General features: G+C 61.0%; 1 protein-coding gene across 1 annotated transcript in view; it reads left to right on the forward strand.

The window, feature by feature from the left end:
• The window catches only part of PITPNM3 (PITPNM family member 3), a 59124-nt gene that overhangs the window by 4042 nt on the left and 27424 nt on the right, over nucleotides 1-27658 (forward strand). Inside the window, exons 5-7 of the mRNA XM_044250251.1 lie at nucleotides 5761-5989; nucleotides 13859-13954; nucleotides 19832-19939. Of these exons, the coding sequence (XP_044106186.1) occupies nucleotides 5761-5989; nucleotides 13859-13954; nucleotides 19832-19939 (433 nt within the window). The remainder of the gene's footprint in view (nucleotides 1-5760; nucleotides 5990-13858; nucleotides 13955-19831; nucleotides 19940-27658) is intronic.

Raw genomic sequence — 27658 nt, forward strand, 5'->3', positions numbered from 1 at the left:
CCGTCCTTGGAGGTGGGCAGCCCCCAGGTGCAGGCCACTTGGGGAGCAGCCTGTGGGTGGAGTTAAAGCCGAAAAGGGTTTGTGGACTAGATGCTCACTGAGGCCCCCTGTCGTCATGTGCCCGGTTTCCGTTGGAGGGGCTAAGGGGACCTTGCCCTGAGGACTGAGGCTGGCCCCAGGGGGACTTTCCTGCAGAAGGTGGGGGAAGGACAGGGTGGGTGGGGCACGGGCTACAGAAGGTGACTGAGCTTAACCCTTGCCAATTGTGCAGCGGCAAGCAGAGGCATCGTCCCAGGACAGGGCCTGGTGGGAGTTAACCCCTGCAGTAGCAGGGAGCCAGGAGGCTTGTCCTGGCACCCACCCCCTCCAGCAGCTGCCACCCCTCGGGCTGCCCCGCACTGTAAATCCTGGCTGCGCTCAGGCAGACGTCTCCCCCCAGGGCCTGCTCACCGGGAATGTCTGCGGCCAGGTTTGGGAAGTGCCAAGGCCGCAGCTTGCTGGCTGGGCTGCTGGCCTCCCGCCCTGGAATCCCAGGTGGGATTTGCGTATATTGCACACGTTCCCGCAGAGTTCAAGGCACTGAGGTCTTTTCCAAGCTGAGGCTAGGTCAGACCGTGGTCACGCCCCTGGACCTTGGCGGGGCGCTGATGGAGAGCCATCCCAGGGCCACCTCCCTCTCTCCCCGCCTCTGCTGCTCGGTGTCTCTCCCGCGCCAGGCTCTGGGTCGCCCGTCTTCTCTGATCTCCCTCTCCCCACCTCCCCGGCTGGCGTCTCGGCCCGGGGGTGTCTCCCTGGCGCTGCGCCCCCGCGTCCCCGCGTCCCCGCGCCCCTTCTCCCGGCCCGCGCGCCCGCGTCCCCGCCCGCACCGCAGGGCCTCCCCGCGTCTGCGCCCCCCGCGCGCTGCGGTGGTGGCCGGAGAGCGGCGGCCGCGGCCGGGCGGGGGTGCGGGCCCACGGGGGCGGCGTCGGGCGCTTTCCTCCGTCAGTCCCTCCCCGGAGGCGCGGGGGGCGGCGCGGCCGCCGCTCGGCGCCTTTAAGGCAGCGGGAGGGAGCGGCGAGGCGGCGGCTGCGGCGGCCGAGGCGCGCGGGGCGGGGGCGCGGGGCGCGGCGTGCGGAGTCCGCTCGGGGCCGGAGGCGGCTCGGCTGCCGGGGCCCGGCCGGGAGCGGCGAGGAGCGCGCGCGGCGCAGCCGGAGCCCGCCGCCCGGGACATGGCCCAGGCGGGCCGCGCAGGTGAGGGCGGGCGCCGGGAGGGCAGGGCCGGCGGCCGGGGGGAGGGACCCGCGAGGCGCGAGGAGGGGCCGCGGGCCCAGGTGAGCCCCCGCGCAGGTGGGCGGAGGTTCCGGGAGGGCCGTGCGCCCCGCGTCCTTCCTGCGCCCCGGCACCTGGAGGAACGGCGCCGGCGCGGGTGGGGGCGGGTCTGCGGCGCCCGGGTCAGGGTCAGGCCGCCACCCCCCCCCCCAGGCCTCCACGGCCACCCGCACGGGCAGCCCAGGGCGCGGGGACCTCAGGGGCTGTCCGGTGGCCGCCGCTCCATCCCACGCCCCCAGCGCCAGCCAGGACGCGCCCCCCTGTCCTGCCCCTTGCTCTGAACAGGACGCGCCGATGCCCCCGCCCCCAGCTCAGTCAGGAGACCCAGATTCCTTCTTGGGAAGGAGGGGTGCTGGCGCTGCACCACTGGGGACCGTCCTACCCATTTCCCCCACCCGACCCTGGAGGCAGAGCGTCAGGTGCGGAGGGGGGGGTCTGAAGGTGGAGCCTCTTCTGGGGTCTGGTGGGCTCTGCTCTCCCCCAGGCACCGGGTGCAGACCCGTGGTGTGAGGGAGTGGGCGTTAGTCATTCGTTCATTCATTCATTCAGAGGGTGGTTCATTCACCAGTGTCCGCTGTGTGCCAGGCCCAGAGCCGGGTGCTGGGGAGCAGGAGTTGCACCACACTCTGGGCCCTGTGGTGGGGAGAGCCCCCAAGACTGGCCCCACGGTGTGGGCGACTGTCAGCCCGGTCTCAGCAGGCCAGGCTGGGGAGGCTGGCGTGTGTAAATGTTTCGAGAACTCACACCCAGACTGTGACGTTGGTAGGTGCTGTGCCTTCCCTCGGGACACGGCATTGGTCTGGCACGAACCCCACCCCTTTCCCTGCAAGCCATGACCGTGCCAGAACAAGTGTGAATTCACCCATATACACACTCAGTGTGAGCGCCTGGGCTCTGTGCAAATCCAGTGCCACTCAGGAATGGTGCTCTGGACCTTGGGCTGGATCTAACCGCCCCCAACTGCCTGCACATGCTGGGCTTGTGACTTATGGCCCCCAAGGAGCCCTGCAGGGTGGGGCGGGCCAAGAGAGACCCAGCAAGTGTGCAGCACAGCTAAACACCCATTCCTCATGGAGGTGCTGCGGGAGGCACCAGGAGATGACACGGGGCAGGCTGGAAAATGCTGTCTCCCTCCCTCCTCCTGGAGCCGGGGTCCCTCCCCACCCCCACTGCTCCCAGAGGGCAAGGCAGGGTGTGTGTCCCGCCCACCACCCCCGCTCCTTGTGTGCGTGTGTGCGTGTGCGTGCACAGCCCTGCACAGATCACCTGCTGGGGCACGGCCATGATGACAGCAGCCAGCCCTCCGCCTGAACTGTGTTCCAGGCACCGTGCACAGTGATCCCGGAGGGGGAAATGCTTCTCTCCCCCTCCTAAGGCATCGGAAACAGAGGGTCTGGGCAGAGCCTCCTCTGAAGGAGGAAGTGAGGGACTGTCTCCATCACGGCCCCGTCAGTGGCCCCCACAGCCTGGGGTGCCATTTGGGCCCTGTGCAGTGGCCAGTGGTCCTTTGGGTCCCAGGCTGATGGCGGCAGGTGAGGCACTGCCTGGCCCGGAGCGGCTGGACCTCGCACCGCTCTAACATCTTGTCTTCTCGGCGTCTGTTCTGTGCCCGGCCCTTCCCTGTGGGGAGCCCGGACGCCCTCCTCCGTGGGTCCCAGCACCCAGGTCCCTCACTCCTGTATTCAGCTGCCCCTCCCAGGAGCCGCTGGGACTGACCCCATAAGAGGGGTCGATGCCTGCTTTGCTCGGTCCTTCTGGGCTGCTTCGCATTTTGCAAATGTCCCTTCTGCTCTTCAGGCTCTAAGCCTACTGACCTGAAAACGGCTCTCGGGGGCGCGTGCACGGGAGCCACACCAGCAAAGCCGGAACAGAATAGATTGGCCAGCTTTAGAACAGAGACAGCCTCACAGACAGAGGCCCACAGCCCTCTTGCCGCAGCTAGAGAAACTGGGGTGCAAGGGGGGTCGTAACACAGAGAGGTGTTGACGCTCACGACCGTCCACGGTGGATGGGCAGACTGATGGTTAGAAATGATCAGGCTACCCTGGGGGGTGACACTGGAACCAAGGAAGGCTGAAGGTTGCAGGGGGAAGCTGTGGGAGGCCGGCCTGTGAGTCAGGGTGTATTCTGTGACCTGTGAGATGTTCCCTCTGAAAACTGGCCAAGGGGCTGCCTAATGAGGGAAGAGGCAGGGGTTTGGGCCCCAGAGTCACCATAGCGCATGACTCTGGGATTATCATATCGTGGGTTAGTGAATGGTGTTTTTGGGCTCGTGCAGTGTCCAGCCTGAGCAGCTAGCCATGGCTGTGTCAGCTATGTCAGACAGGTGCTGACGGGAAGCAGTAAAAGGACTTTCACTTTGCCAGGAGATCCCAGGTGCAGGAAAGCATGTTGGGAGTTTCCAGAACGGATTGGATAAGTTGGAGTGTTGATCCCAAACAGGTTGTTACCAGTTCCGGGTCTCTGGTGAGACTTCAGTCACCCAGGCCAGAGCTGTTGTGGTACCCTGCATCTAGTCTTGAGAGGGAAGGGGAGGGCCTGAGGGAGCTCTAGGTCTGGTGGACAAGGAGGGGCCAGGCCTCCTGGTGGGGACGGTCGTCTGCACCCCAGGGCTACCTGTGGGTGGTGGAACAGAACAGAGGAGGCCCAAGACAGTGAAGGCTGGCGGTCGTAGGAGTTATGCCTTAGAGGCTGGTGAATTTGGATAGGAAGATGGCGAGGGGCAGGCCTGGGGTTGGGGAGGGGCTGGATGGAGGGAGAGGTGGTTGTGGAGGGGTTGGGGAGGGGTGTTGGGGGACTGGAAAGAGCTCAGGATGGAGAGCAGCATGGAGGATGGGGCCCCGTGGCAGGTTGGGAGTTTTGGCAGCCCCTCTGCCCCGGGGGAGAGGCAGGTGAGGCCCAGGCTGGCTCTGTGGGGAAGGGCTGCTTCCTGACCCTGCCCACCTTCCCTCAGGCACCCCCTTCCCCACCCAGTGCCCCAGCAGTTTGGGACCTCTTCTCAGCAGGGCAGGGCCGTGGGCTGGAGGAACCAGTTTATTAGCTCCCAGGGGCTGGCCCAGCTCCGAGGGGAGGGGCCTGCGGGGCCTGGGCCGGGTTGGGCAGGGGACTTGTCCTCTCTCAGAGGAGGGACCAGACTTGCAGCACTTTGGGGAGGTGCAATGTTGGAGCCACTGTCAGCGGCAGAGCTGGTGGGCCAGGTAGGTGCCTACCAGAGATGCTTTGCTGCCTCTCAGCCTGGGCTGCGCGGGCGGCTGGGTCCCTGAGTCTCGTCTCAGGCCTGTGGCCTTGGGCCCTGGAGCCCTTGTCTTAGTGGGAGGCCCTGTCTACCTGGCCAGTTGTTTGGAAATCTTCAGTGGGACCCGGAGTGTGAGCATGTGGCTAGACCCCCCCTTGCAGGGGCCGGATCTGCATCCCACTGGCCAGAGGGTGTGACGCCGGCTTACAGACCTGTTTCTATGCCCTGAGGGTTCCAGTCCCACCTGTGAATTAGCCAGGCGGGAGACTGAGGCCCAGAGGGCACAGGGCCCTCTCCTGAGGTCTGTGTCTTCAAGGACAGGGGTGTGAACGCTCGTGGGGAGTGGGGTGTTCTGGTGGGTTCTGGCTGGGGGTCTGGAGGCACCATGGTTGAGATGTCACTGGCCTCCCACCTGCTGGCTGGACAGCGTCTCTCCGGTGAGGCTCTGTGTCACTCCCATTTTGTGGATGAGGAAACAGAGCCCGGGGAGGGTGAAGTGTCTCATTCTAGAACCCTGTGAAGTCAGCAGCTGGGCTGGAAGTAGGACCGGGGGCTGGTTGGGGCTTAACCTTGACCTGCCCTCCTGGGCCTCAGTTTCCTCAAGGGTGGGGGGTTGGGGAAGGCGAGGGGAAGAGTCTCGGGAACCAGGACTGGCTCTAAAGTTGCTGTGGCTTTAACACTGGTCTTTCTTCTTTCTCAGCCCGTCCCTACAGCCTTGTCCTCTGGGTGGGGGAGGGGGTCTCCTCTCTGCTCTCCTACCCCCCCCAGGGACCCTAGAGGGGTTGTGGAGGATGGCGCCCAGCACAGAGAGCCCACGTGCCCTGGGGGTCACCAGATCTGCAGCCAGGCCAGGAAGGGGGTGGCCGCCCCCCCCCCCAGGGCCTGGTGTGGGAGGGGGCCTGGAGCACGTCACCAGTGAGCCTGGAAACCACGAGATCCCAGCCCCCCCCCACGCCCTCAAATTCTCTCTACTCCCGGCTTTAAAATCCTTGTTTTCTAAAGAGAAAGAAAATGCTAAGTTGCACCCCCTGTGCAAAGGAATGGAGCCTCCGTGAGTCACTCCGGAGGTAAATGCCACCTCCAGGGCCGCCCGCCCAGCTGTGCGGGCCCCAGTCCTCACGGGGGGCCATGTGTGGGTGGGGGGCGTCTCCTGCCTGTCAGCGGCTCGGGCTGGAGTTGGGTCTCTGCTGCGCCCCCTCCGCCCCCCCCACCTCCAGGCTGTCCCCAGGGTGGTGCTTGTGAGGTTTGCTCTGAGGCTGGGGGTGGCCTGTCTGTGGGACACGTTCATGCCCCGGGGTGGGGGAGGTTTTGTGGCTGCAGGAAGAGGGGTCAGCCTGTGTGGCCAGGGCTGGCGGCGGCAGGTGCTGCTGCGTCAGACCCCAGAAACCGGGTTCCTGGCCCGCAAGCTGCTGTCGCAGCTTCTCAGCCCGGCTCGTCCCCAGGCCGGTGAGCAGCGGAGCCCGGGCCCGACCCTCCAGGGGTGGGTGACCTGGGGAGTCCGGAGCCCGCGCTCCCTGGAGAGGGTCACCCGCGTGTTTGCAGACTGGTGTGGGGGAGGCCAGCGAGGAGGCGCCCCCCCTTCCCAGATGGCTGTTGCTCTGCAGGGGAGGGAGGTCGCCGTCTTTGGAAGCAAAGATGGAAACCCATCAGGCTGTGTCTGGGAGCGGCCTCTTCCCAGTGGCCTGCAGCTGAGCCGGTCACCTCCCGCACAGCTCCTGCTCAGGGACAGCCCGCGGGGTGCAAGACTCGGGGTGTGGACTCACACACCCCTGACCGTCCCCCGACCGCTTCGCAGCATGTTGCTCCCCTGTCCTCCTCCTCGACGCCTCTGCCTGGCCATGGCCTGAGGCTTCCTTCTCCTGTCCCCACCCACGTCCCTCCCCTGGGAGTCTGGTCCCAGCTGAGCAACTCTGGAGTCATCCCTGGTGGTAAAAAGAGCTATTTTCGGCCTTCCCGTTACTGCCCAGGACGTGTGGGGTGTCTCTGCCTTGCTGTCGCTCTGTTCCCGGGAATCTGGAGAAGCGCCGAGAGCCTCACGCAGCCCCAACTCTGGGGTCCTGGCCCCGCAGTGCGGTGGGGGCTGTGAATCAGCCCCAGGTGGGAGCCCGTGGGGCGGAGGTGGCCTGGGATCCCCTGCGCTCTCTGGAGCAGCCTTGGAGTGGCAGGTGGTAAGGAGGCCCACGCAGGGTCACCTTGGCCCTCGCTGCTCCCCAACTGCCAAGGGTGGCCTCTGGGGCTCTTGCCACAGTGCAGGCCGGCTCCTGGGGGGGAGGGTCTCTGCGGCTTCCTCCTCGGACTCTGTCCCCCATCCCCCACAGGGGCTCAGGGGCATGACTGGCAGGGGTCCTCCGTCCCCACTGCCCTCATGAGCGGCCTGTAGGCGGCCGAGCCCTCTGCGGCGCTGTGGCAGGCGCTGTGGGAGCTCCCATTCGCGGGAGGACAACACCTTCTCCTCATGGAGCAGGAGTCTGGGGGACGGACTGCGGGGCCCTCGGAGCTTTGCTCCCAGCAGCTCCGACCCTTGCAGAGCCAGGCTGGCAGGGCCGATGGAAATGCCGTAGGTAGCCAAAGCGATTAATCACCGGTTCTCTCCTAAAGACGCGATCTAGCGGGCGTTGCAGCGGCATGTTCACGAGCTACCAGAAGGCAGATAGTTTCAGAGTAACTGGTTGAGCCAGATGTGTCCTGTGGGGACCCTGGGGTCCTGATCCACCTCCAGCCCATGTCTGGGGACAGGACTGGGACAATGGGCAGGCCAGCTGCAGGTGGGGGCCATGGCCCTTCCTCGCTGGCCTCCCGGGCCATGCAGGCCCCCGGCAGCCGTGGGAGGCGCTGCCCGGGAGTCTGTGTTGGCAGAAGCCGAGCCCCTCTGTTGTGCCCGGGGCCAGTATGGCCAGGGTCAGGTGGAAGACGGCGGCTGGCACTGGTGCCCAATTTGCAGCTGGGTCTGCCACGGGGCCATGGCCACGGGTACCAAGCAGCAGGGATGGGGGCCGTGGCCTGCTGTGTGCCGGGGCCGTGCCTCCATCTGGGCCACTGCTCCAGGCATGGGCTTTGGATGGTCTCGTGTCCACTCTGCAGCCTGGAGCCCACGCCCGGACTCATGGGGCCACCTGGTCCCCCAGGAACTGGATTGGATTCCTTCCGGTCATCCAGGACTTGGGCTCCGGGTGCCGAGAGCCCCAGCAGACAGGCCCTCCCAGGGCTCCCCACGTGTCCCTGAAACAGCCCAGCCCATATGCTCATCAGTGGCGCATACAGCGGTTTGGGAAGAGTTAGGACTTGTTTCCATAGCAACCAACCCCCAACCTGCATCGGTCTCCTTCAGCGGCTTCTCTGGCCTCTCGTCCCTCCCTGGTGGCACCCGTGAGGGCTGAGCACGGGCGGGTCGGCCCTGGACGAGCCTGCTTCCCGGACCCGTCGTGACCCAGAGGGGGGGGTGAGGACAGGTGCACGGGATGCTTCCCCGAGAGGGCCACCCCTGAGGTCTCTCCTGCAGGGAGCCGTGCCCAGCAGAATGAGAGCTTCCTTGGTGCTCAGTCCTGGAGGGTTCCCACCAAGGGTGTGCCCCAGGGAACCCACTGCCCAGTGGGGCAGGCAGGCCTGGACCCAAGCTGCAGATGGGTGCTCTGATGGCCCAGGAGAAGGACATCAGGGGCGCACAGAGGAGGCAGGCTCCAGACCCCCTCAGGGCCGGGAAGGCTCTGCACTGACCCCCAGCACAGGTGGGAATGAGGGGAGGGTGGGGACCCAGGGAGCGTGGCCCGGGGCCTCCCAGAGGCCGTGTGCAGCAGGAGCCCAGAAATCCTGGCCTCGTGATGCTCAGAGTCTGGGGGACAGGGCACTGTGCCTGTGCGGGGCGGGGGCCCCATGGGGTCTGTGTGCACAGACGCCGGCGGAGTGCGGGCGCAGTGCTAAGCCTATTACGGACGCTCATTCCTGCAGTCCTCACAGCGGCCGCTCTGAGTGCTGTTATTGCCCCCACGTCCAGAGTGGGAAACTGAGGCACAGCGTGGTTAGCAGCAGTTACTAAGATGCCCGGTGGATGGCTGAAAGGCAGGCCTGGGATCTGAACCAGCCTCCGGGGGCGGGTGAGTGGGACGGTGGTCCACATCGTGCTCGACTGAGGCGGGAGGCCAGGCTCTGGGGCCAGGGCCAGACCCACGCGTCTCACTCCGGGTCCTGCGTGTGGACTCGTGGGAGCCCAGGCCAGAGCAGCGGGGCGGGATTCTGAGTGTCATGAGACCAAGTGTGATGCCGTGCGTGCGTGACGGACGCGGAGGCACGGGGGACACGGGGCCTAAGGGAGCCCCAGCAGAGCACTCGCTGCCCCCAGGCGCATGTGGTTCACAGGCGGCGTCCCCGCCGTGGCTTCGCGTCCGGCCGCAGGCTGGCCCAGTCCCAGACAGCCCTGCCCTGCCGCTCGGAGGCACTGGAGCCCCCCGAAGGCAGCTAGCAGGGGCTGCTTCAACCCTGGCGCCATGTGGCCGTCACCGCAGACTCCGGAGGCCTCTCTGTGCTCTGATGAGCCAGACTTCCCGTTCCGGAGGAGAAGTGTCTCCATCCAGCATCCGCAGTCATGGTCTGACTGCGCTGACCTGTGTCTGTCCTCCCTTCCACCTTGCCCACCCTGTACACCCTGCCCCTAAGGCTCAGCTGGGCCCCCTCCCCAGGAAGTCCTCTGGGCCCTCCAGCCTGTAGGGCGTCTGCCTGCGGGATGCGCTGCCCATGCTGTGGGGTGTGGAACTGGCCTTCAGCCCTGTGACTGGGCTGCCCCTCGTCTGTCCTGGGCTCTTGCGAAGCTGCATCCCAGGGGCACGGACCAATCCAGGTTGGCTCGGCCCTAACTCCTTCCCCCAGGGTGCAGTCCGGCCCGCAGCCTGGCCCCAGAGGAGTCGGCCGATGCCTTCCCCCTCGGGGGGGCTCCTGAGCTCAGCATGGTGTCTCCCCTCCGGTGGGCTCCTGTCCGCAGGTTGGGGCCGCTTTGGGGGTTCCTTGGCACAGGGCCAAGCCTCCCTGATGGCTCCTGTTCATGTGTCCCTCCATTGCCGTGTCCCTGGGCCAGCCCAGCTAGGGAAGGCGAACTGCTGTGGTTGGTGATCAGAGCCCGTGCTGGGGAGGCCCAGGCCTGGTCACAAGACTATCCTGGGCGGCAGGAGAGAGCTCGGAGCCTACTGGGGGTCAGGGCCTCACGGGAGCAAGGGATCCTCAGCATCCCTCTGGACGCCGAGGCTGGCTTTCCCCCTTTCTCTTTGGTCCCGATTTAGAGCTCTAAGTAATTGTGTTGGAGGAGGTGAGACAGGAGGAGAGTCTGCTGGAGGATGTCAGGTGGGCCTTGGAGGACGTGGACGGGTCTGTGGCCGTGGGGGGCTGCCGGGAAGCCCCCGTGAGCCCTGGCTACACCTCAGTCCTGCTGCTGGGGGGGGCCAGGGCACTGGACCCAACAGTGGGCAGTCTGGGCCGAATTCCCGAGGACAGGGTTGGAGCTACGATGCCCATCTCGCAGGCAACAGAAGCGAGGCCCCATGAGCTCTGTGAGCTTCAGTCCCGGGCCCATAAATGGTAGCGGGAGCCTGGGTTGGTGTCGCTCCACGGCCACGTGGTAACGTTTCTGCTCAGTGTCCACCCCTGCTGGCAAGCCGGTGTGCATGAGGCACAGAGACGGGGAGGGCGTTCTGTGGGGGCGCGTGTGCTTGGCGTGTCTTTCGGACAGGGTCGGGAAGGGCGGCCTCGGGAGGATGGCCGCCTCCCAGGAGAGCAGGTGCACGTGGAGAAGTCCACACGGACACGAGGATACCCAGACGCTGACTCGCAGAGCCGGAGGGCCGGGTGGATGGGTCCCGCTTCCCACGCCGCCTCGGTCACTGATGGGCTTTGTGGCCTTGAGCAAACAGCTGCCCACACCCTTGGCTGTGGGGCAGGTCACGTGCACGCCCTCTGCCTGTGCACCCCACACGCGTGTGTGCAGGACACACACGTACACACGCTCGGTGTGTCCGGCTCCTTCTCAGGGACCGACGCATCTGTAAGAAGGTCTCACGCCCTCGTCCCGCCGCTCCCCTGCAGCCGCTCCCCCCCGCCCCGGGACCCCACGAAGACCAGCCCGTCACACCTGTTGTCAGCGTGGCAGTGACCTAGAGGGATGGTGGCCCAAGGGAAGGATGTTGGAGGTGCCGGTGTGTGGCCTACAGATTCCGGAGCCTCTGCCCTTCAAGCTCAGGCACCGGACAGACTGGGACGAAGCTTCCGCTGAGCCCGCTGCCCCGCCTGACCCTCGGGGACCAAACAGCAGGGACAGTGGGACTGTCCTGGCTGTCCAGGCTTCACCTCGTGGACCAGAATGGGTGTGCGCAGTGAGGCACATCTGCGTGTTAGTCTAGTGTGTATGCTGCTGACCGGGAACGCGTGTGCATGAAGGTAAACTCGTCAGGACGTTTAAATGACTGTGCTTTCTGGGTCTCAAGCCTCTCTGCAGACATTTGGTTTCTACTCAAGCGCTTCTTTTCGTGGGTTTGGTTTTTTTGGTGCAGGTTATAAATGGTTTTGTTTCTTAAGTGTCTAACTCCGGCTCCTCCTGACAGCCCAGGGTGCGGCTGGCTTCATGTGTCGGCCTCATACCCGGCGACTGGGTTGTTCCAGGGGCGTTTCCGGTGGGTTTTTTCAATTCTGTGGAGGTTTTGTTTCTGTGTAGACACGATGCCGTCTGAGCATCGAGGTGGCTTGGGTTTTTCCTTTCAAATCCGTATCCCTTTGGTTTCTTCTCCCTGTCTTGCCGCAGCTGCTGGAGCACCCCCCCCCACACACACACTGGTGCAACCTTGCAGGAAAGACAGTCTGTGAGCAGGGACTGGCTGCCCAGCCTGCCACGCGGCCTGCAGGGACGGGCAAGCATCGAGAGCTTAGAGAGTCCCCGCGGGGCATGTGGGTGCCCCTTGCTGGGACTCTGGGCTTCAGAACGTACCTCCCAGCATGCTTCTGGCCTGGATCCCAGCACAGTGCTCAGGCTGGGGTGCGTTTGGGAGTGGGTGGTGGGTGAGGCTACAGCGACAGGCAGGGGCAGGGTCCCTGGGCCCACGGGGCTGGTCTCGCCCTTCAGGAACAGTTTGTGCTGTGGGATCTGGGTGTATGGCAGGGAGCATTGCCAGCTTCCTGCAGGGGTGTGGAGCACAGAGGGGACAGGACTGCCGTGGGCTCCCTGGGGCTGTCACAGTGCCCACGCCCGGCTCCCATAGCCAGGGCTGGGGCAGTACCCACCTCCCCCTTGCTCACTGGCGTGTGTGCCAGACGGGCTCCTCCAACGTCGGTCAGAATGGAAAAGGGACATTCGCTGTCAGGTTCCTCAATGTGCAGATGAGGAAACTGAGGCAGGAGATCTTCTATAAGAAGACGGGTCTCTCCAGACACATGACGTGTGACCTGCTGGCCAGGGCTGGTGCCCTGGGAGGACCAGCCCTGAGTGCAGGGTGGTTTCACTGTCTCCCCTAGACTCTAAGTTGCCGTAGTCCCTACTGGTGACCAGACCTCTGAAGTCACGCGGTCGGTGACTGTGCATTCCGCGTCTCCTGTGCGACGTGCCATGGATTACCGGGGCTTCTGCTGCAGGGGAGGAAGCATGATTAGGAAACCTGTAAGGACGTTTGCTGAAAGAAAAGCCTCGAGTGTTTCCCGAAGGGACATGTGTGAGCGGGTCTGTGCCGTTCGAGCCTGAGTTGCTCCAGTGCCCGCCGGAGCTGGGATGTACACTCTTGGGCCCCGCGGTCCGGTTTTAAAGATGTGAAGGTGTGAGGAAACACGCCTCTTCGAATGGGTAGAATAGGTTGACTCAGGAATCGAATCACTCAGCCGTGTAGAAGCCGCGTCTCCCCAGCCTCCTCCTGTCAGAGCCGCTCCGCAGGAACGTTTGCTGGCCTCTTGGGCGTGTCCTCCCCGATGCAGTGACACAACTGAACGTAAATTTGTACCATGATCTCTGTCGCGGACGGTCGCTGTGGGCTCATGAGTGCCGTGATGCGTCGCTCGAGGGGGACACCCTCCCCAGCAGGTGTAAGCCGTCCTCACCTTACAGCTGGGGAAACTGAGGCACGGGGGCTGTGGAGGGGTTCACCCACCCTCCCACAGCTTCGCGGGGCCTCAGCGACTGTGGATCCAGGCCGTCCCTCCTCAGACCTGAGCATTTAACCAACACGCCGCCCGAATCGGTGTGCAGACACAGGCGTGTTTTCCAAACTGGCCCAAAGGAACACACTGTCCCGGCCCTTCCTGCCTCTCTCCCTCCTGGCCGTACCTGTGGGTGTCCTCCACCGGGACCACTGCACCGTTCCGTCCTGTCCCCACGCGGACACCGGGACACCTTCGAGGCTCCGGTGCTGCCGGACATGATGGTTAAGCCGCTCCCTGATGACTCTCAGGAAAGTGACCGGGCAGGTTTCTCCCGACACCTTAATGGTTTCAGTGTGGATGGTCCCCGCTCTTCACGGGTCTGGGGATGAGTGGAGGGCATGAGCGCCCGGGTGCCTGTGGAGGGAGCTCAGAGAGGGGCTCCAGGGCAGCCCGGCACAGGCGGGCGCAGGAGAAGGCCCCATCCCGTGTGTGTCCTCACTGCCCCGGAGGGCCGCCGGCGCCCATCGTGCCTCGTGTGGACCCGAGGCCGCAGCTCTGGGCCCTCCGCGAGGCGGACGCTGCACCTGCCTCCGTGCACATCCTTTGAGCCCGGGGCCGATGGCCGTTCATACCTTCCGGGGCAAACCAAGGCCGTGGTGTGGAAACGGGGCCACAGGGTTCTAAGCGGGGCAGGGCGCAGGCCCAGGCCCCCTCCCGACGGGGGCTTGCGTGTCTAAGCTGCACGTGTGGTGTGGGCGTCGGCCTCCCCACCCCCGTCACCCTCCTATCACCAGCCACAGCCAGAAGCAGGCAGCCTGTGGGAAGACGCGGACACAACCGGCCATGACTTTCGGGGCCTCTGTACCCTGCTCCGCTGACCTTGGTGTCCCATTTTGAGCAGGTGGTGGGGCCTTTGAGAGGCCGTCGTGAACAGAGAGCCCCCTTCCCGCTGGAGAGACCCCGCGCCCTCGCTGCACGGCCATGCGAGTCGTGATGTGCCCAGCGACCGTGGCAGCGTGCCTTGACCGACTCCGGTCTGTTTGGGGCCCACTCGCGCCTGCCCCACCGCAGCACGTTGGAGGGGGTCGGGGGCCCAACGCAAGCCGTGTGTCTGGCCGGCTCGGCGAGGGGCGGGGCTGCTGGCGGCCGTCGGTCTGCCTGCTGCACGCCGGACGTGCTCTCAGACCGGGCTAACGGGAGTGTTCCCTCTGGCAGGTGGCCCTCCCCCGGGCGGCGGTGCCCCCTGGCACCTGAGAAACGTGCTCGGCGACTCCGTGGAAAGCTCGGACGATGAATTCTTTGATGCCAGAGGTAAGTGGACGCTGTCGTCCCGTCGTTGGCTGAATGACCATTCTAGAAGCCCCGGGAAGGGGCTCCCTGTGGGGGTTAGTGTCTCTCCCTCCTTGGACACCACGTCCCACACTTCACAGGTACCCGATCCGTGAATCCCTGGCAGGGGCTCTGCCTTCACTCTTCCACCCTCTGGGTCTCCTTGGGTGCCCTGCGAGGCACTCACCGGGCTGCAGAGGCCGTGGGCTGTGGCACTGCCCTCCTCGGGCCTGTGGTTCAGTGGGGAGGCCAAACCCAGCAGTGACCCTGGGGAAGGCACACTCCTGAGGGGGAAGGATGCCGTGAGTGAAACGCACCAGACATTCCATGGTGACGTGGGTCCCTGATGGACGTGGGATGGGGAGCCTGTGGTGTCTTCTCCACGGTGACAAGGGACGAGGGCAAGGAGCCTTCCAGACACAGGAAGTGGCAGGTGGGCAGCGGAGTCTGTCCAGAATTCCCGAGGGTCCCCATGGTCGTGCTTGCCAGGCCCGTGTGCGGGTGGACGAGAAGCCCCGGAGGCCTCCTCCTGCCCCCAGAGCACCGTCCTCACCGGCTGGCTGGGCCCCACCCAGGAAGGGCACCCTATGTGGGGGGTCAGCTCACTCCTGGGACGGCTGGCTTTGAAATGCCTGGCAAAATGGGGTCCTGAAAGACAGACTGTGCGTTTAGGACACTCGGGGCACATGGGACACTCAGGGCACACGGGACATGCAGGGCACTTGGGACGTGATCTCAGCCTTGTCATTGATTGTCTCCCGGCCTCAGTTTCCCTGTGCGCTCCATGCCTCCAGAAATGGGGAATGCCCAGTTTCAGTGCCTTCCAGGACTCCCAGCTGGGCAGGGGGAGGCTTGGCCTTGAGGCCACTCCCGAAACAGCCCCCTTGGGACTCGTTTGCTGTCCCCACTGGTGTCCGTCTGGAGGGGCTGCTGGGGCCGCGTCTCCGTAGCAGCTAGCTTCAGTGTGACAACAAGCGTCACTACTCTGATGCTTACAACGTCTGTTTCAAATACTTGGCAGTTCCTCGGGGCTGGGGTTCCTAGAGCACGGGGATGGCCTGCGATGGGAGCACTGTGGTGTGGTTTGGTGAGCGGGTCAGGCCTGCTCACCTGCTTCCCCTCTGAGGGTCCCACCTTCCGCCCTGCCCGCTGTGCCTCCCGCCACACCTGTTCTCCCTGTGACCTCCCCTCCCCCAGCCACGGGTCCGCCCTGTCCCCCTCCCTCTGCCCTTGGCTCCTGGGAGCCCCGTTATCTGCTCCCCACTGCCTAGCACCCCAGTCCTTAGCCACAGGAGCCGCCCCACAGGTTGTGCAGACCCCCTTACTTCTGGGCTGCCCCCTCCCCTCCTCCTGGTGCTCCGTGTCGTCCCCCATCAAGGCCTCTGGAGGGTCCCGGGCTCAAGCAAGCAGTCAGGGGTGAAGCTGTCCTCTGCTGCCCCACCGGCAGCTCTCAGCCTTGGGGCCAGGCCGTGGGGGTCCAGACTCGAGGGTCCCCTCCCTGGCCCTGTTCTCCTGCTGTCCCCTCCCCTAGCAGGGCCCTGCATCCTCCAGCTGTCGGGAAGCCCCTGGGTGGGGTGCTTGTCTGAGCAGGCCCCTGCAATGTTACGTCCTCCTCAGTGTTCTGATGGGGAAGATGGGGAAGCTGAGGCCACATCAAGCTGGGGTGGCGGGGCTGGAACCCTGAAGCTCAGTGTGGGGGGGGTCAGGTCCCTTTCTCTGACTTAGTACCGAGGTTGGACCTTCTTCCGTCCTCCAGCCTGTAGGCCTGAACAGGGTTTCCCTGGTGGGGCGGGAGCCCCTCACTCTGGTAGTGCAGGGGAGAGGGTTGGGCTCGGCTGTGTGTGAGGGGTGCGAGGCATTGGGGGCAGGAGAGTGGAGCAGGCTGGGCACCCAGGACCCCCTGGGCAGAAGGCCAGCTCCCTGGGCACTGTGGGCTGGGTGCTGGGGTCCAGATTCTCGACCCAGAAGAGGTTCCTCCCTCTTGTCAGTCACAGGAGATGTGGGGGCTGCAGACCAGTTGGAGGGCTGGGGTGCAGAGCGAGGGCAAAGCCAGGGGGTGGCGGGAGAGGCCATGGCTCAACCCCATGTCAGAGCTGGGGGCCTGCAAGGTCTTTGAGTTCAACACTGCTACCCCAATCTCCAGGCTGGGACACTGAGGCCAGAGCACTGGGAAGCTTGCTCAGGGTCGCTCAAGGTCACTCAAGGAGTTGGGCAGAGCAGGGGCTAGAATCCACCCACCCGTCCCCTCTTTCCGTGTTTACTGAGTACCTGTGCATCGGGGAGCGGGCGCTGCCCTCGCGTAGGGCACACGGGGTGCATGGGCACTGTCCCAGCCCTTGCCGAGCCTGCTGATTGGTGGTGGTGGGCGGGAAGACAGTGGAGAGCAGGTGAGCCACACTGACAGCTGCCGAAAATAAAATAAGGGAGGAAACAACCAAGACCAGGGTGTGAGGCTGCCACAAGCCCATGGTAACCAAAGCATGGTGCTGCCACGAGACCACGGGGAACCATGGCGCAACTTTGTCTGGGCTTCCTGTGGGTGCACAGCCTCAGGCGGGAGGGAAGGTAGTGGACAGTGCAAGCCACCTGGACAGAGATTGGGCCGGTGACTGGCCCAAGGCAAGTCTCTGGGGCCCATCATGTTGCACATGGCAGGGGTGGGGTCGTTTGTCTCAGGGACGAGTGGGACGCTATGCCATGGTGGGCAGGGGACCAAGGGGTCTCACAGAATCAAACCACAGGGGAACTCCTGACCCCTGTCCTCTCATTAAGGCTGAGAGAGGAGGAGTGGGTGCCACAGAGCTGCCCCGAGGTGTCCGAGATGGGCTGTGCGGGGACCCCGTGATGGCCGTGGTGGGGGGCAGGCTGGACCGCGGTACATAGCGCCAGGAGAAGGTGTGCAGTCCTGAACCCAGAGGCCCCAGGGCAGGGCTCTCCTCGGTCCTGAGAGATCGGTGTCTGATGCAGGGGTGACAGGTGGTGTTAGGCCAGTGACCATGGAAGGGGACATGCCCTCGGCTCAGTGGGCTTGAGATGGAGCCTCCCTGTGCGGAACAAGGAGTCTCACTGCTCTGAGATCTTGTGGCCCCGGGGTGGGAGGACACAGAGGCTGTGAGGACCCAGCTCGCATCAGGGTCCGAGTCCGTCCAGGGTCTGGGCTGGGCAGGGACGGGGGCTCCAGGGGGAGAGGTCAGTGCAAAAACCTTCCCCCAGAGTCTCTCGGGGTGACGGTCAGCACGCGGGGCGCAGCCTCCAGCCAAAATGCAGAATCGGTAACCAGAGCACGCATCTAGCCAGCACTTTGTGGCCTCCGTGCGCCCTGCCGAGAGGCACGTACCGCAGCGAAAGGACATGGAGCAGACAGAGCGGCCACGGGCTCCGGGTGTGCGTGTATGCGCGTGTGTGTGTCCTCTCGGGGAGGAGCCTGCTGTTGCCAGAGTGAACCCCCCAGGCTGAGAGCTGAGAGCGGGCAGAGGGGAGACCCAGGGAGGGGTGAGTGTGGGCGAGGGGCGGCTGGGGTCAGCGAGTGCGAGAAGCTGTGGAAGGTTCCTGAAGGCAGAGTGGGGGGGGTGGCGGGTGGCTCCCCAGGACTGAACCAGGGTGTTGAGAGAGATCCAGTGGGAGAGGAAGAACAGTAAGAGCCCAGTGGGGATAGGGAGGTCCTGAGCCCAGAGAGCCGGGCAGCAGGAGCTCAAGCATGTGGCAGAGTGAGGCCAGTGAGGCCTGCCCTGGTGGTGTGGGATGGTGTGGCAGGGACTGCTGCAGCCTGAGAGGAGTGGGGGGGTTGGGGGGGCATGGGTGAGAATGGCCGACCACAAGCACAGGGACGTGGCGCGAGTCTGTGAGGATGCCGCATTTGTTGGAAAGAGAGACCAAGGGGCTGTGGGCCAGGGGAGGAGGGGGCTCTGCTGAGACTTGGGGGTCCCCAGGATGCTGACCACCTCAAACACACACACCCCATGGAGCTCTGTGCTGTCATCTTCATGGGCGGCTCTCCAGGCCTGCACCTGCCCTGTGGTTGTCATGCCCATGGACACCTTCCCTTCCTGACCTCGTCTAACCTCAGGGCAGTCCCTGACGCCACGATGTGGTTTCATAGTGAGAAATACTGAGGTTCGTAAACACACATTACCATTTGAGGTCCGAGAGCCCGCAGATGGTGCACCGAAGGTTGAAGAGAGCCCAGAACTCAGCTTTTAACCCCTTTTGTGCGGTCCTGCTCCCTCAAGGGTTGTACTCCCTGACATCTTCTGACTACACGTGGGCCCCTGGAGCTTTGCAGGTGCAGGACATTCTCTCCTGTCCTCGGGACGGCTTGCTGGGAAGGGCTGTCAAACCAGAGCCCTGCGGAAGAGACATGAGGACAGGAACAGCTGGGGGACACGTGGGGCAGAGTGTGGACTGGAATCCAGCTGTGATGTGTCCAGAATACAGCGCTGCATGCCAGTGTAGAGGTGTGCTTGCGGGGAGCATGCCGCTCTTGGGAAGCGGTCAGGGCGTATGTGTGGCGCCTGGCTGGGGGGCTGGGCAGCTGACGCAGGTGTCCAGGCCAGGCCGTTGGGATCAGAGGGCTCTTGGAACGGTGCACCTGGGTTCAGATCCCGGTTCTGGCTGGTGGCCTCTGGCAAGGTCCTGAATTGCTCTGTGCTAAGCTTTCCTTGTCTATAAAATGGAAATGGTACTGATCGTTACCTTTCTAGACGTGTCACGAGGGCAGAGTAAGGGGATGTCGTGAAGCGCGTGTGACCATCTCCGTGTGGAGCTGGCACCCAATGACGTGGGTGAATCCCTCCAGGTGGAGTCTGGAGGCAGGAGCAGGTGTCCCGGCGGCAGGTGGGGTCAGGGAGCACCAGCGCGGTCAGGACCATGGACAGCTCCCCGCGCTCCGTCTTTGCCACAGTCTGGCTCCTGTCCCCAGCTCCCGGTTGTCTTGAGCCGTCAGATTCTCCTCATGGACCCACTAACCCTGTGAGAGGGGGTGCGGCGCCCTTGGCAGGAAGGCTCGTCCCTTTGACAGCCAGGCCTGCGGACGCCTGTGGGATCGGTCTGGAGGACGCGCCCTGCTCTGGGACGGGGGGCTGCACCAGACGGGTGTGCAGCTGACATGGGACCCGGGGACTGGCGCTCAGTGTGCTTGGGGAACGTGGCCCCACTGACTCCTTCGGTGTTGTCCCCGAGCCCTTCTGGGGAAAAGCGGGGATAGAGACAGGGTTGAGGGGGACGTCGGAGAGGACGGAGGCATTACTGGGTTCACAAGTGTGACATGAGAGCCAAGGGGTCATTACAGATCAAGGCCTGCTCGGAGCCTGATGTCTCCTGCCCTCCCAGGTACACCGGAGCTGGTCCTGCCCCCCTCAAACCCAAGTGCCGGCGGCAGCACCTCTCACGCGCACAGGAAGACTGTACTGTCTTTATCAACCAGCACCCCATGCCCTGAGACCTTTGCCCCATTGCCTCGTTGACCCCTCACAGCAGCTCTGTGTGTTGGGGGGACTTGCCACACCCATTTTTCTGATGTAAAAACTGAGGTTCGGAGAAGCCAAGTAACCTACCCAAGGAAAAACTGAGCAAGGGGCATGGCTTTCCTCTTCCTTGCAATCACGTTTCCTTTCAGGAAATACCGCTCTTGGTGGCGGGGCTTTCAGCCTCCCTCATGACTGTCCCCTCATCCCTTTCTTTGCCGCAGCCTATGGGGGCCCCATAGGGTGCAGCAGCCATGCCTGCCCATGGTGGAGCTTCCGGGAAAGTGTCATAGCTGTCCACAAGCGCAGACCCCTCCGGTAGCGGAAGTCTGCGTCCACCGGTAGGTCACCTGGACGCAGCCCGCGTGCTCACGCCCGCCTCTGCTTCTGCCCACAGAGGAGGTGGCCGAAGGGAAGAGTGCCCTCCTCATCGGGATGAGCCAGTGGAACTCCAACGACCTGGCGGAGCAGATGGAGACCATGGGGAAGCTGGATGAGCGTCCGGGTGAGCCTCTGCTTCTGGGGCCAGGGCGTGGGCGACCGCGGCGAGAGCTCGGGTCTCTCTGGGCACCTCCCCAAACGCTGTGGCCTGTGGGAGTCCCCGTGGGCTCTCGTGTGGGGCTTTCTGTGCCGGGCGGCCGAGCTTCCCTTGTCCGTGGGATGACCTCCCCGGGGGGCACGCATTCCCGAGGGCAGGGATGGGGGCGATCTCTGGGGTCGGCAGCCCAGGTGAAGCCAGGGAGGTGGGTGGAGAGCCTCTGGGAAGGACCCGGAAGGGGAGCAGGGCGGGCCGCACCTGCTGCGGGCCGAGTGGTTGAGGAAGGAGTGTGCGGCTGGGTTGGCCCACGGGGCTTTTCATGGAGGCGCCCATCAGCAGAGCAGCCCGTCCTCCTAGGCGTCCTGCCCATTTGGCCGTTTCACATCCCTGAGAGTTTGCTGAGCACCTACTGCATACAAGTGCTTGGCAGACGGAACCCTGGGGCCCACCTGGGGCCACCACTTGGGACGGTGATACAGGACAAGACAAGATGTAAGGGTTCAAGCTTGGGCGGAGGGTCGCTGGGCACTGGGGAGAGAGGGGGCAGGGAAGGTTCCCGAGGACGGAGCTATGGAGCCAGGCTTCGAGGGGCAGGTAGAGCAGGTCGCTTAGTGGGAAGGCCGCGTCATCAGAGCCTGGGTTGGATGAAGTCCACTCAGGAAGCAGGGCCAGATCTAGAACCACCCCGGGTCAAGGGGGCTGGCCTCTGGGTGTGTTGCCCCCAGGCTAGTCCTTCCTATCCCTCCTCCCCCGGCCCAGAGAGCACCTCTTCCTCATTTCCCGGCCCTGTCATTCCTCAAGCACAGGCTGGGCCAGGCTGTCCCCTCAGGAGGTGTCCTGTGAGATGGTCCTGGCCCAGCCCGAGAGGATGGCCATCTTGGTGGCAGCCGGCTCGGTGCTGGTGTCTTGCCCGGAGCCACTTTCCTTGAGCCCATCCCCTGTGCCCTGGGCTTGGGGCGCTCACCGTGCCAAAGCTGTGCTGTGAAACGGATGTACAGGGACGGATGGGTGTTCATCCTACAGATGGCGAACCCCAGGCTTACAAACGCTGTGGTCTGTTTTGCCCGAGGTCCTGGGAGCTGGTGCGGCACCACACTCAATCCCTCTCCCTTGTATTCTCATTGCCAGCTGGATGGAGGTGGGCTTTGGGGCCTCTGCAGAGTAGTCAGGTCTTAAAGAAATGGCCTGGGCTACTGGCCTATTCCCAGGAAGGGCAGGCTCCTGTTTGGTCCCCCAGGCCCGTCCAGAGGCAATGCCCCAGTTGTCACAGCCGTGCGTTTGCAGAAGGACCCTTGGCCTGCCCTTGCCTTCACCACGAAGCCTGGAGGGGCCCAGAAGGGGTCCCAGGTTCCAGCTGCTTCCCGGGACAGTGCTCAGTCATTATAAGACAAGCCCAGCCTTGCACTCATGGCCCATCTGGCCAGCCTCTTCCCATCCCCGCCCCCTGACTCAGCCTGTGTGAGCTGGGAGGGGCAGGAGCAGCAGCCAGGGCTGGGGGTGCTGGACGGGCAGGGGAGGGAGAACCTCAGGTGCTCTCCGTGGTCTGGGCATGAAATTGGCTCTGCAGGCAGGCAAACTCTGGGTACCTTTGGCACCTCCCTTTCTTCGTGGGCAGAGCAGGGCTAGTGCCGGTGTTGGGGGAGCTTAATTGAGTCAGGACTTGCCAAGTGCGTTCCGTACCGGGTCATCCGCTTTGGGGACCAGTACGTTCCGGCAAGCACCTGACGGGCTCGCTGGGAGGGGTGCACTGGGTCAGAACCACGATGCTGATACTATTTCCTCCCCGTGGGTGGGGGGAGCAGGGGGGGCAGGGAAGGGTAAGGAGGGGAAACCACTGTGTCTGCTGCCCCTGGGGACTCAGGGTGTGACTCGTTCACAGAGCAGAACACATGCATTCATCTCATCGGCTGCCCATCCATCCACCACGACATGGGCCGCTCCCGTGCTCGGTGAGGGTACCACCCCCTGGAGCCGAGGAGGAGCGGGGGTCCTGGCGACAGTCACCCATGCAGGAGGGCACTGAGCGCGGGGCCTCGGGAGGGAGGCCCAGGCATGACTCTGGGCAGCAGAAGCCCCGAGGACACGTCAGGAGAAGGCTTCCCCGGAGACCAGCCTGGGTGGTCGCCACTGCCCTCCATGGTGACCCCATGTCTGTCTCCAGCTGCGACTTCTTCCCTGGGCTACAGACTCAGCTGTGGGCTAGCTGCCTGCATGTTAGCTCTGCCTGGACGCCTGAAGCCGTTTCACGTTCCTCATGTTCCTGACGGCCTGTGAGGTGTGACGTATACCACATACACACGTGCACATACATGTACAACATATGCACAACACGATACAGTGTATACTAGATACACACGTGCAGCACTTAATGGGACATGACAGGCACTCTGTACATACAAAACGCGCAACACGGAGTACAATGTATCAGGTCTCTATATGGCACTTGTTTAAGTTATGATATGGCACGTTGTATATGTTACATTGTATACATCTGTGAATATTGATGTGCATACACGCACGCATGCGTGTTTTCTTTTTATTATTTTTCAGGGGGTTCTTTCTCTGTTTCCCCTTCCACACTTACCTTAGAGACGTTCCAGACCTGGGTCTCCCCTTGCCCTTCCTGTTCCTATTTCTTGGTCCTTGCTGGGCTCTGGAAATGTTCCTCGCTCCAACCCCATCGGTAGCTCCCCGGTTCTGTCTTCTCTAGCCATCACCCTTCCTCTGCTCAGCTCTTCTAGGGTTTTTTTGTTTTGGGTTTTTTTCTTTTTGCTTTTTCTTTCTTTCTTTCTTTCTTTTTTAAACAATCATCTTTTCATTTTCGTGCACTGTGGTTTTTTTCTGTAACAATCTGGTATTTATCCGTGGGTGCCATGGACTCATTCTGTGCTCTGCAAGGTCTCTTTCTTGCTGTTCTTTGACATGTCAGAGTCCCCTGGTGGGTTAGAAGTGGATGGAAATAGACCACACGCACTTCAGTGTGGGCTAATTAACCAAAGATCCCTCAACGAGATTATGACATGGAACGGGAGCGAGCTTGAGTCCAGTGATCTCAGGAAGCACAGTGCTGCCATTAACATTGTCCAAGGAAGGTATGTCCTGCCGAGTTCTTTTACAAACTGAGACACAATTCGCATACCATATAACCCACCCTCATAAAGTGCACAATTCACCGCTTTCTGTACAGTTTGTACGTTCATGACCCTGAGTAGCCACCACTACCTAGTTCCTGAACATCTCATCGGCCCAAGAAGAAATCCCATACCTACCAGCAGCCACTCCCCATTTTTCTCTCCTCAAAACCCTGGGATTTTGTATGCATAGACTCCAACAGTATGTGGCCTTTTGAATTTGCTGTCTATCTTGACATCGTGATTCTGAGACTCAGCCCTGCTGTGGCATGAACCAGAACGTCATTCCATTTTACGGCTGAATGATAGTCCCACATATGGTTCATCCATTCATCAACTGGTGGACATTCGGGTGGTTTCCTCCTTTTTACTGTTATAAGTAATTCTACTGTAAGTATTCAAGTATGGGTTTTTGTGGGGACACTCCAGGACTGGGAGTGCTAGGCTGCCCCATGTTCCCTTCCTACAAGTGTTGTACCAGAGTTCAGACAATCCACATTCTTGTCAGCACTTATCTTTGTTGTTCAATTATAGCTTCGCCAGTGGGTATGACCTGGCATATGATTATGGATTGGATTTGCATTTCCCTAATGACTGATGATAATGAACATATGTTTATGTGCTTTTTGGTTATTGTTTATCTTCTTTGAAGAAAGTCTGTTCAAATCCTTTACCCATTTAAAATCAGATTGTTTTTCTCTTATTGAGTTATAAGTGTTCTTTATATATTGTGGGTACTAGACCCTTATCAGTTATATGATTTACAGATACTTTCTTCCATGCTGTGGGTGTCTTTTCACTTTCTTGATAATACCCTTTAGAGTGCAAATTTTTAACAGTCAGAAGAAACCCATTTTATGTACTTTCACTTTTATTATTTCTGTGTTCGAGGCCATATCTAAGAAACCATCAATTAATACAAAGTCATGAAGATTTACCCTTAAGAGTCTTATAGTTTTAGCTCTTCCATTTAGGTCTGATTCACTTTGAGTTCATTTTTATATAGAGTGTGAAGAAGGAGTTCAACTTCATTGTTTTGCTGGTGGGTTACCAGTGGTACTGGAACCATTTATTGGAAAGACAATTCTTGAATTGTCTTGGCATCCTTGTCAAAAGTCAGTTGATGAGAAACATAGGGATTTACATTTGGACTCTCAATTCTATTCCACTGATACATGTGTATCCTTAGGCCTGCACCACATCATCTTGATAACTGTGCCCTTGTAGTTAGTTTGAAATCAGGGTCCATGTGCTTTGCTCTGTTTCGCAAGGTTTTTTTTTTTTTTTTTTTTTGACTATTCTATATTCCTCGTATTTCCTTGTGAATTTTAGAATTGGCTTCTCAATTTCTGCAAAAAACCCAGCTGGGATTTTAATAGGGGTTGTGTTGAATCTGTAGATCGATTTGGGGTGTATCACCATTTCAACAATTTCAGTCTTCCAATCCATGAACATGGGATGTCTTTCTGTTCATTTAGGTCTTCTTTAATTTCTTTCAGTGACATTTTATAATTTTCAGGGTATAAGTTTTGCACTTGTTTTGCTAAATTTATTCCAAAGTATTCTATTCTTTTCGGTGCTATTGTAACTGGATTATTTTCTTCATTTCATTCATGGATTATTTGCAAGTATATAGAAATGCAATTTATTTTTGTATATAATCTTGTATCCTACCCTGCAACTTTGCTGAAATCATTTATTAGGTTTATTTTGGGGTAAGGATTCCTTAGGATATTCTATACGCAAGATCATGTCATCTCCAAACGGGTAGTTTTACTTCTTCCTTTCCAGCCTGGATGCATTTTATTTCCCTTTCTTGCCTGAATTCTCTGGCTAAATTCTCCAGTGTAATACTGAATAGCAATGGTGGGAGCTGGCATCTTGTCTTGTTCCCGATCATCGGTGGAGTTTTCAGTCTTCTGCTGTTAAATATGTTAGCTGGGCTTTTCCTGTAGTTGTCATTTGCTTGGTTGAGGCAGTTCCCTTCTATTCTGGGTTAGATCAGGGATTTTTCTCATGAAAGGGTGTTGTGTTTTGCCAAGTGCTTCTTCTGCCTCTATTGAGATGATTCTGTGGGTTTTGTCCTGTTTTCTGTTACTGTGATTGACTTTCATGTAGGGAACAGCCCTGTGTCCCTGAGCCCTGTGTCTCACTCAGTCCTTGCCATGTTGCTATCTTTTATGTTCAGAGTCTGCATATGTCTTTCTGAATAATTTATACTAACAGTCTGTGAGCTCTCACTTAAAGGGCTGCTTACAGTCTTGTTTTAGGGACAAACTGAATATCATCAGGCAACATTCTTATTATCAGGAGGGAGGCAGGCACTGCCCAGTTGTCCCAACCACCTTCTCTGTCTTCCCTTTCCCAGAGAGCTGTTTTATTTACCCCACGATTCCTCCCAAACTCTGGCTTATGTCCTGTGTCTAATGATGTGGTTCTCAAAGAATGTTCCCTGGACCCATAGCATCAGCATCACTTGGACACCTGTCAGAGATGTGAATTTTAGAGCTCCCTCCCAGACTCACTGAATCTGTGTTTTAAGTGCCCTTTAGGTCCTGGTGGTGATGGCTGGACTCTGAGGTCCTGCTGACTGGCCAAGGGGTCTGCAGATCCATTTTCCTGGGCTCACCTCCCTCCGTCACTGAGTTTGGCGTCTTGCTTCCATGCTGTTGGTCTTCCTGTGATACTGGGTGACACTGTGTACCCGACTCCGTAGTCGGACCCCCCCACCCCCAGCCTGTCACTGGCTGCGGGGATGTGTCTGTTTATTGCAAACAGCTGTGCTCTGATTATCGGGGAGGGTAGCACATGCTGCTGGATGACATGAGCTTCTGGTTTATTCTTCTTGGTATTTTTAGCTTCCCAGGGTGTCCTGTTCTCAGACACTCAGCCCTTCCCACACCTGAGAGCAGATGCCTCTGCTCGGTCAGTACAGGCGGGTGTTGGGAGGAGGCCCATGTGGTTGCAAAAGCTTCTTTTGCTCCTGGGTTTTCCATCGAGGAGACTGCTTTCCCCCAAGCTGCCCCTCCTTTGGCCACAGCCTTCCTTCCTCTGCAGGATGCAAATTATGGCTTCCCCCCTCCTCACTGGCAGTATAGCTGTGTGACCTTGGCGGTCCTACAAAGCTCCACACTGAGGGTCTCTCACTTGATTTTATGCTCTGCTGTTGCCATCTTCAAACTCTTAGTACTTCTGAACATGGTCCCCACCTTTTCTTTGTGCACGGGCTCTGCACATGCCATTGCCAGCCCTGCCTCCCCTGACCTGTTCCCTCTGCTGTCCACCTCCCAGGGGTGCCTGACAGTGTCCGCTTTGCCAAGGACACCCCCTTCTTATTTTATAGTACCGCTAAAGACCAATTCCTAGGAAAATATTTGGTGTCATTTTGGGGTGGGAGAAAAAGCCTGGGTCCTGTTGTGAGTCTACCATCTGCATTCAGCTCTACTGTGCTGTAAACCCAGGACTTCCTTCTGCAGGGAGGCCTGCACGGGGATTTCCATTATCTGAGGAGTGAAGGGTAAATGCCCCAGCCAGGCATGGAGGTCCTCCCTCCCACAATTGTCATCATCTGGGGACCGTGAGCTCACCATCGCCATAGGAATCAGACAGCCGTGGACAGCTCTACTAGGGAGCCACACTCTTACCTGTGCAGGAAAGGAGTGAGGCCTGAGATGGTGAGACCGATTCAGAGACAGCGTCCCGTGGTGGAGGGCATCAGGGCAGGAGAGGGCGCAGCAGGTGCCCAGGGACTGCTTTCCGGAGAGGCTGGCTTGCCAGGCTCAGACCGCGAGGAAGGGGAGCCACTGCGGGCCCATGAGCCATGAGCAGTCTGGGCAGAGCGTGTGTCCTGGGGTGAGTCTGGTGACGGGAGGCAGAGAGCTCAGGGGACGACGGCAGAGTGCCCCATGGGGCGTGCAGGTGGGGGCCCACCCCTTCCACTCCTGCGGGCATATGATTTGAAGGAAGTCATTGAAAATGCACAGAGAGCTTCAACCCTTGCGATGTTGGTTGTGGCCATGAGTATGTCGGTGGGGTATGCGTCTTCCCTCTAGCACGGTCCTTCTCAAGTCGGCCGTGGGCTGTCCCCTCCGCAGAACACTCTTCCCGCGGCTTTGGGGGGATGTTCGCGGGTGTCGTCACTTGGCTGGGGATCGTTTCTGTGTGAACGAAAGTGTATCTTGTGCGTGGCTGTCGTTTGCGATGCGTTCCGGAGCCCACTGGCCGCGAGGGGTTCATCTGACTTCCAGGACTGCAGAGAGCGGCTTCTCTGGGGTCGGGGGGCGAGTTCTGTCGTCCACGGAACTCGGCGGAGTCTGCCCGTGGGGGCGTGCGCAGCTGAGAAGCAGCGTGCCAGGCACAGGGACAGCAGTGGACAGCACAGACACCCCTTCCACTGTGGGGCCCAAGTCTCAGAGGCAGACCCCACGGGACTCGGGCCCTGACTGTGTGAGGATGGGGGTGCGGAGCTAGGAGAGGGCCCGTGGCGATCTGCATGCTGCCGAGTGTCCTCAGAGAGGGCAGCGTCCTGTGAGCAGCTGCCCTGGGATGGTGGGAG

Source organism: Neovison vison, chromosome 5, assembly GCF_020171115.1.
Source record: "Neovison vison isolate M4711 chromosome 5, ASM_NN_V1, whole genome shotgun sequence".
NCBI lineage: Eukaryota > Metazoa > Chordata > Mammalia > Carnivora > Mustelidae > Neogale > Neogale vison.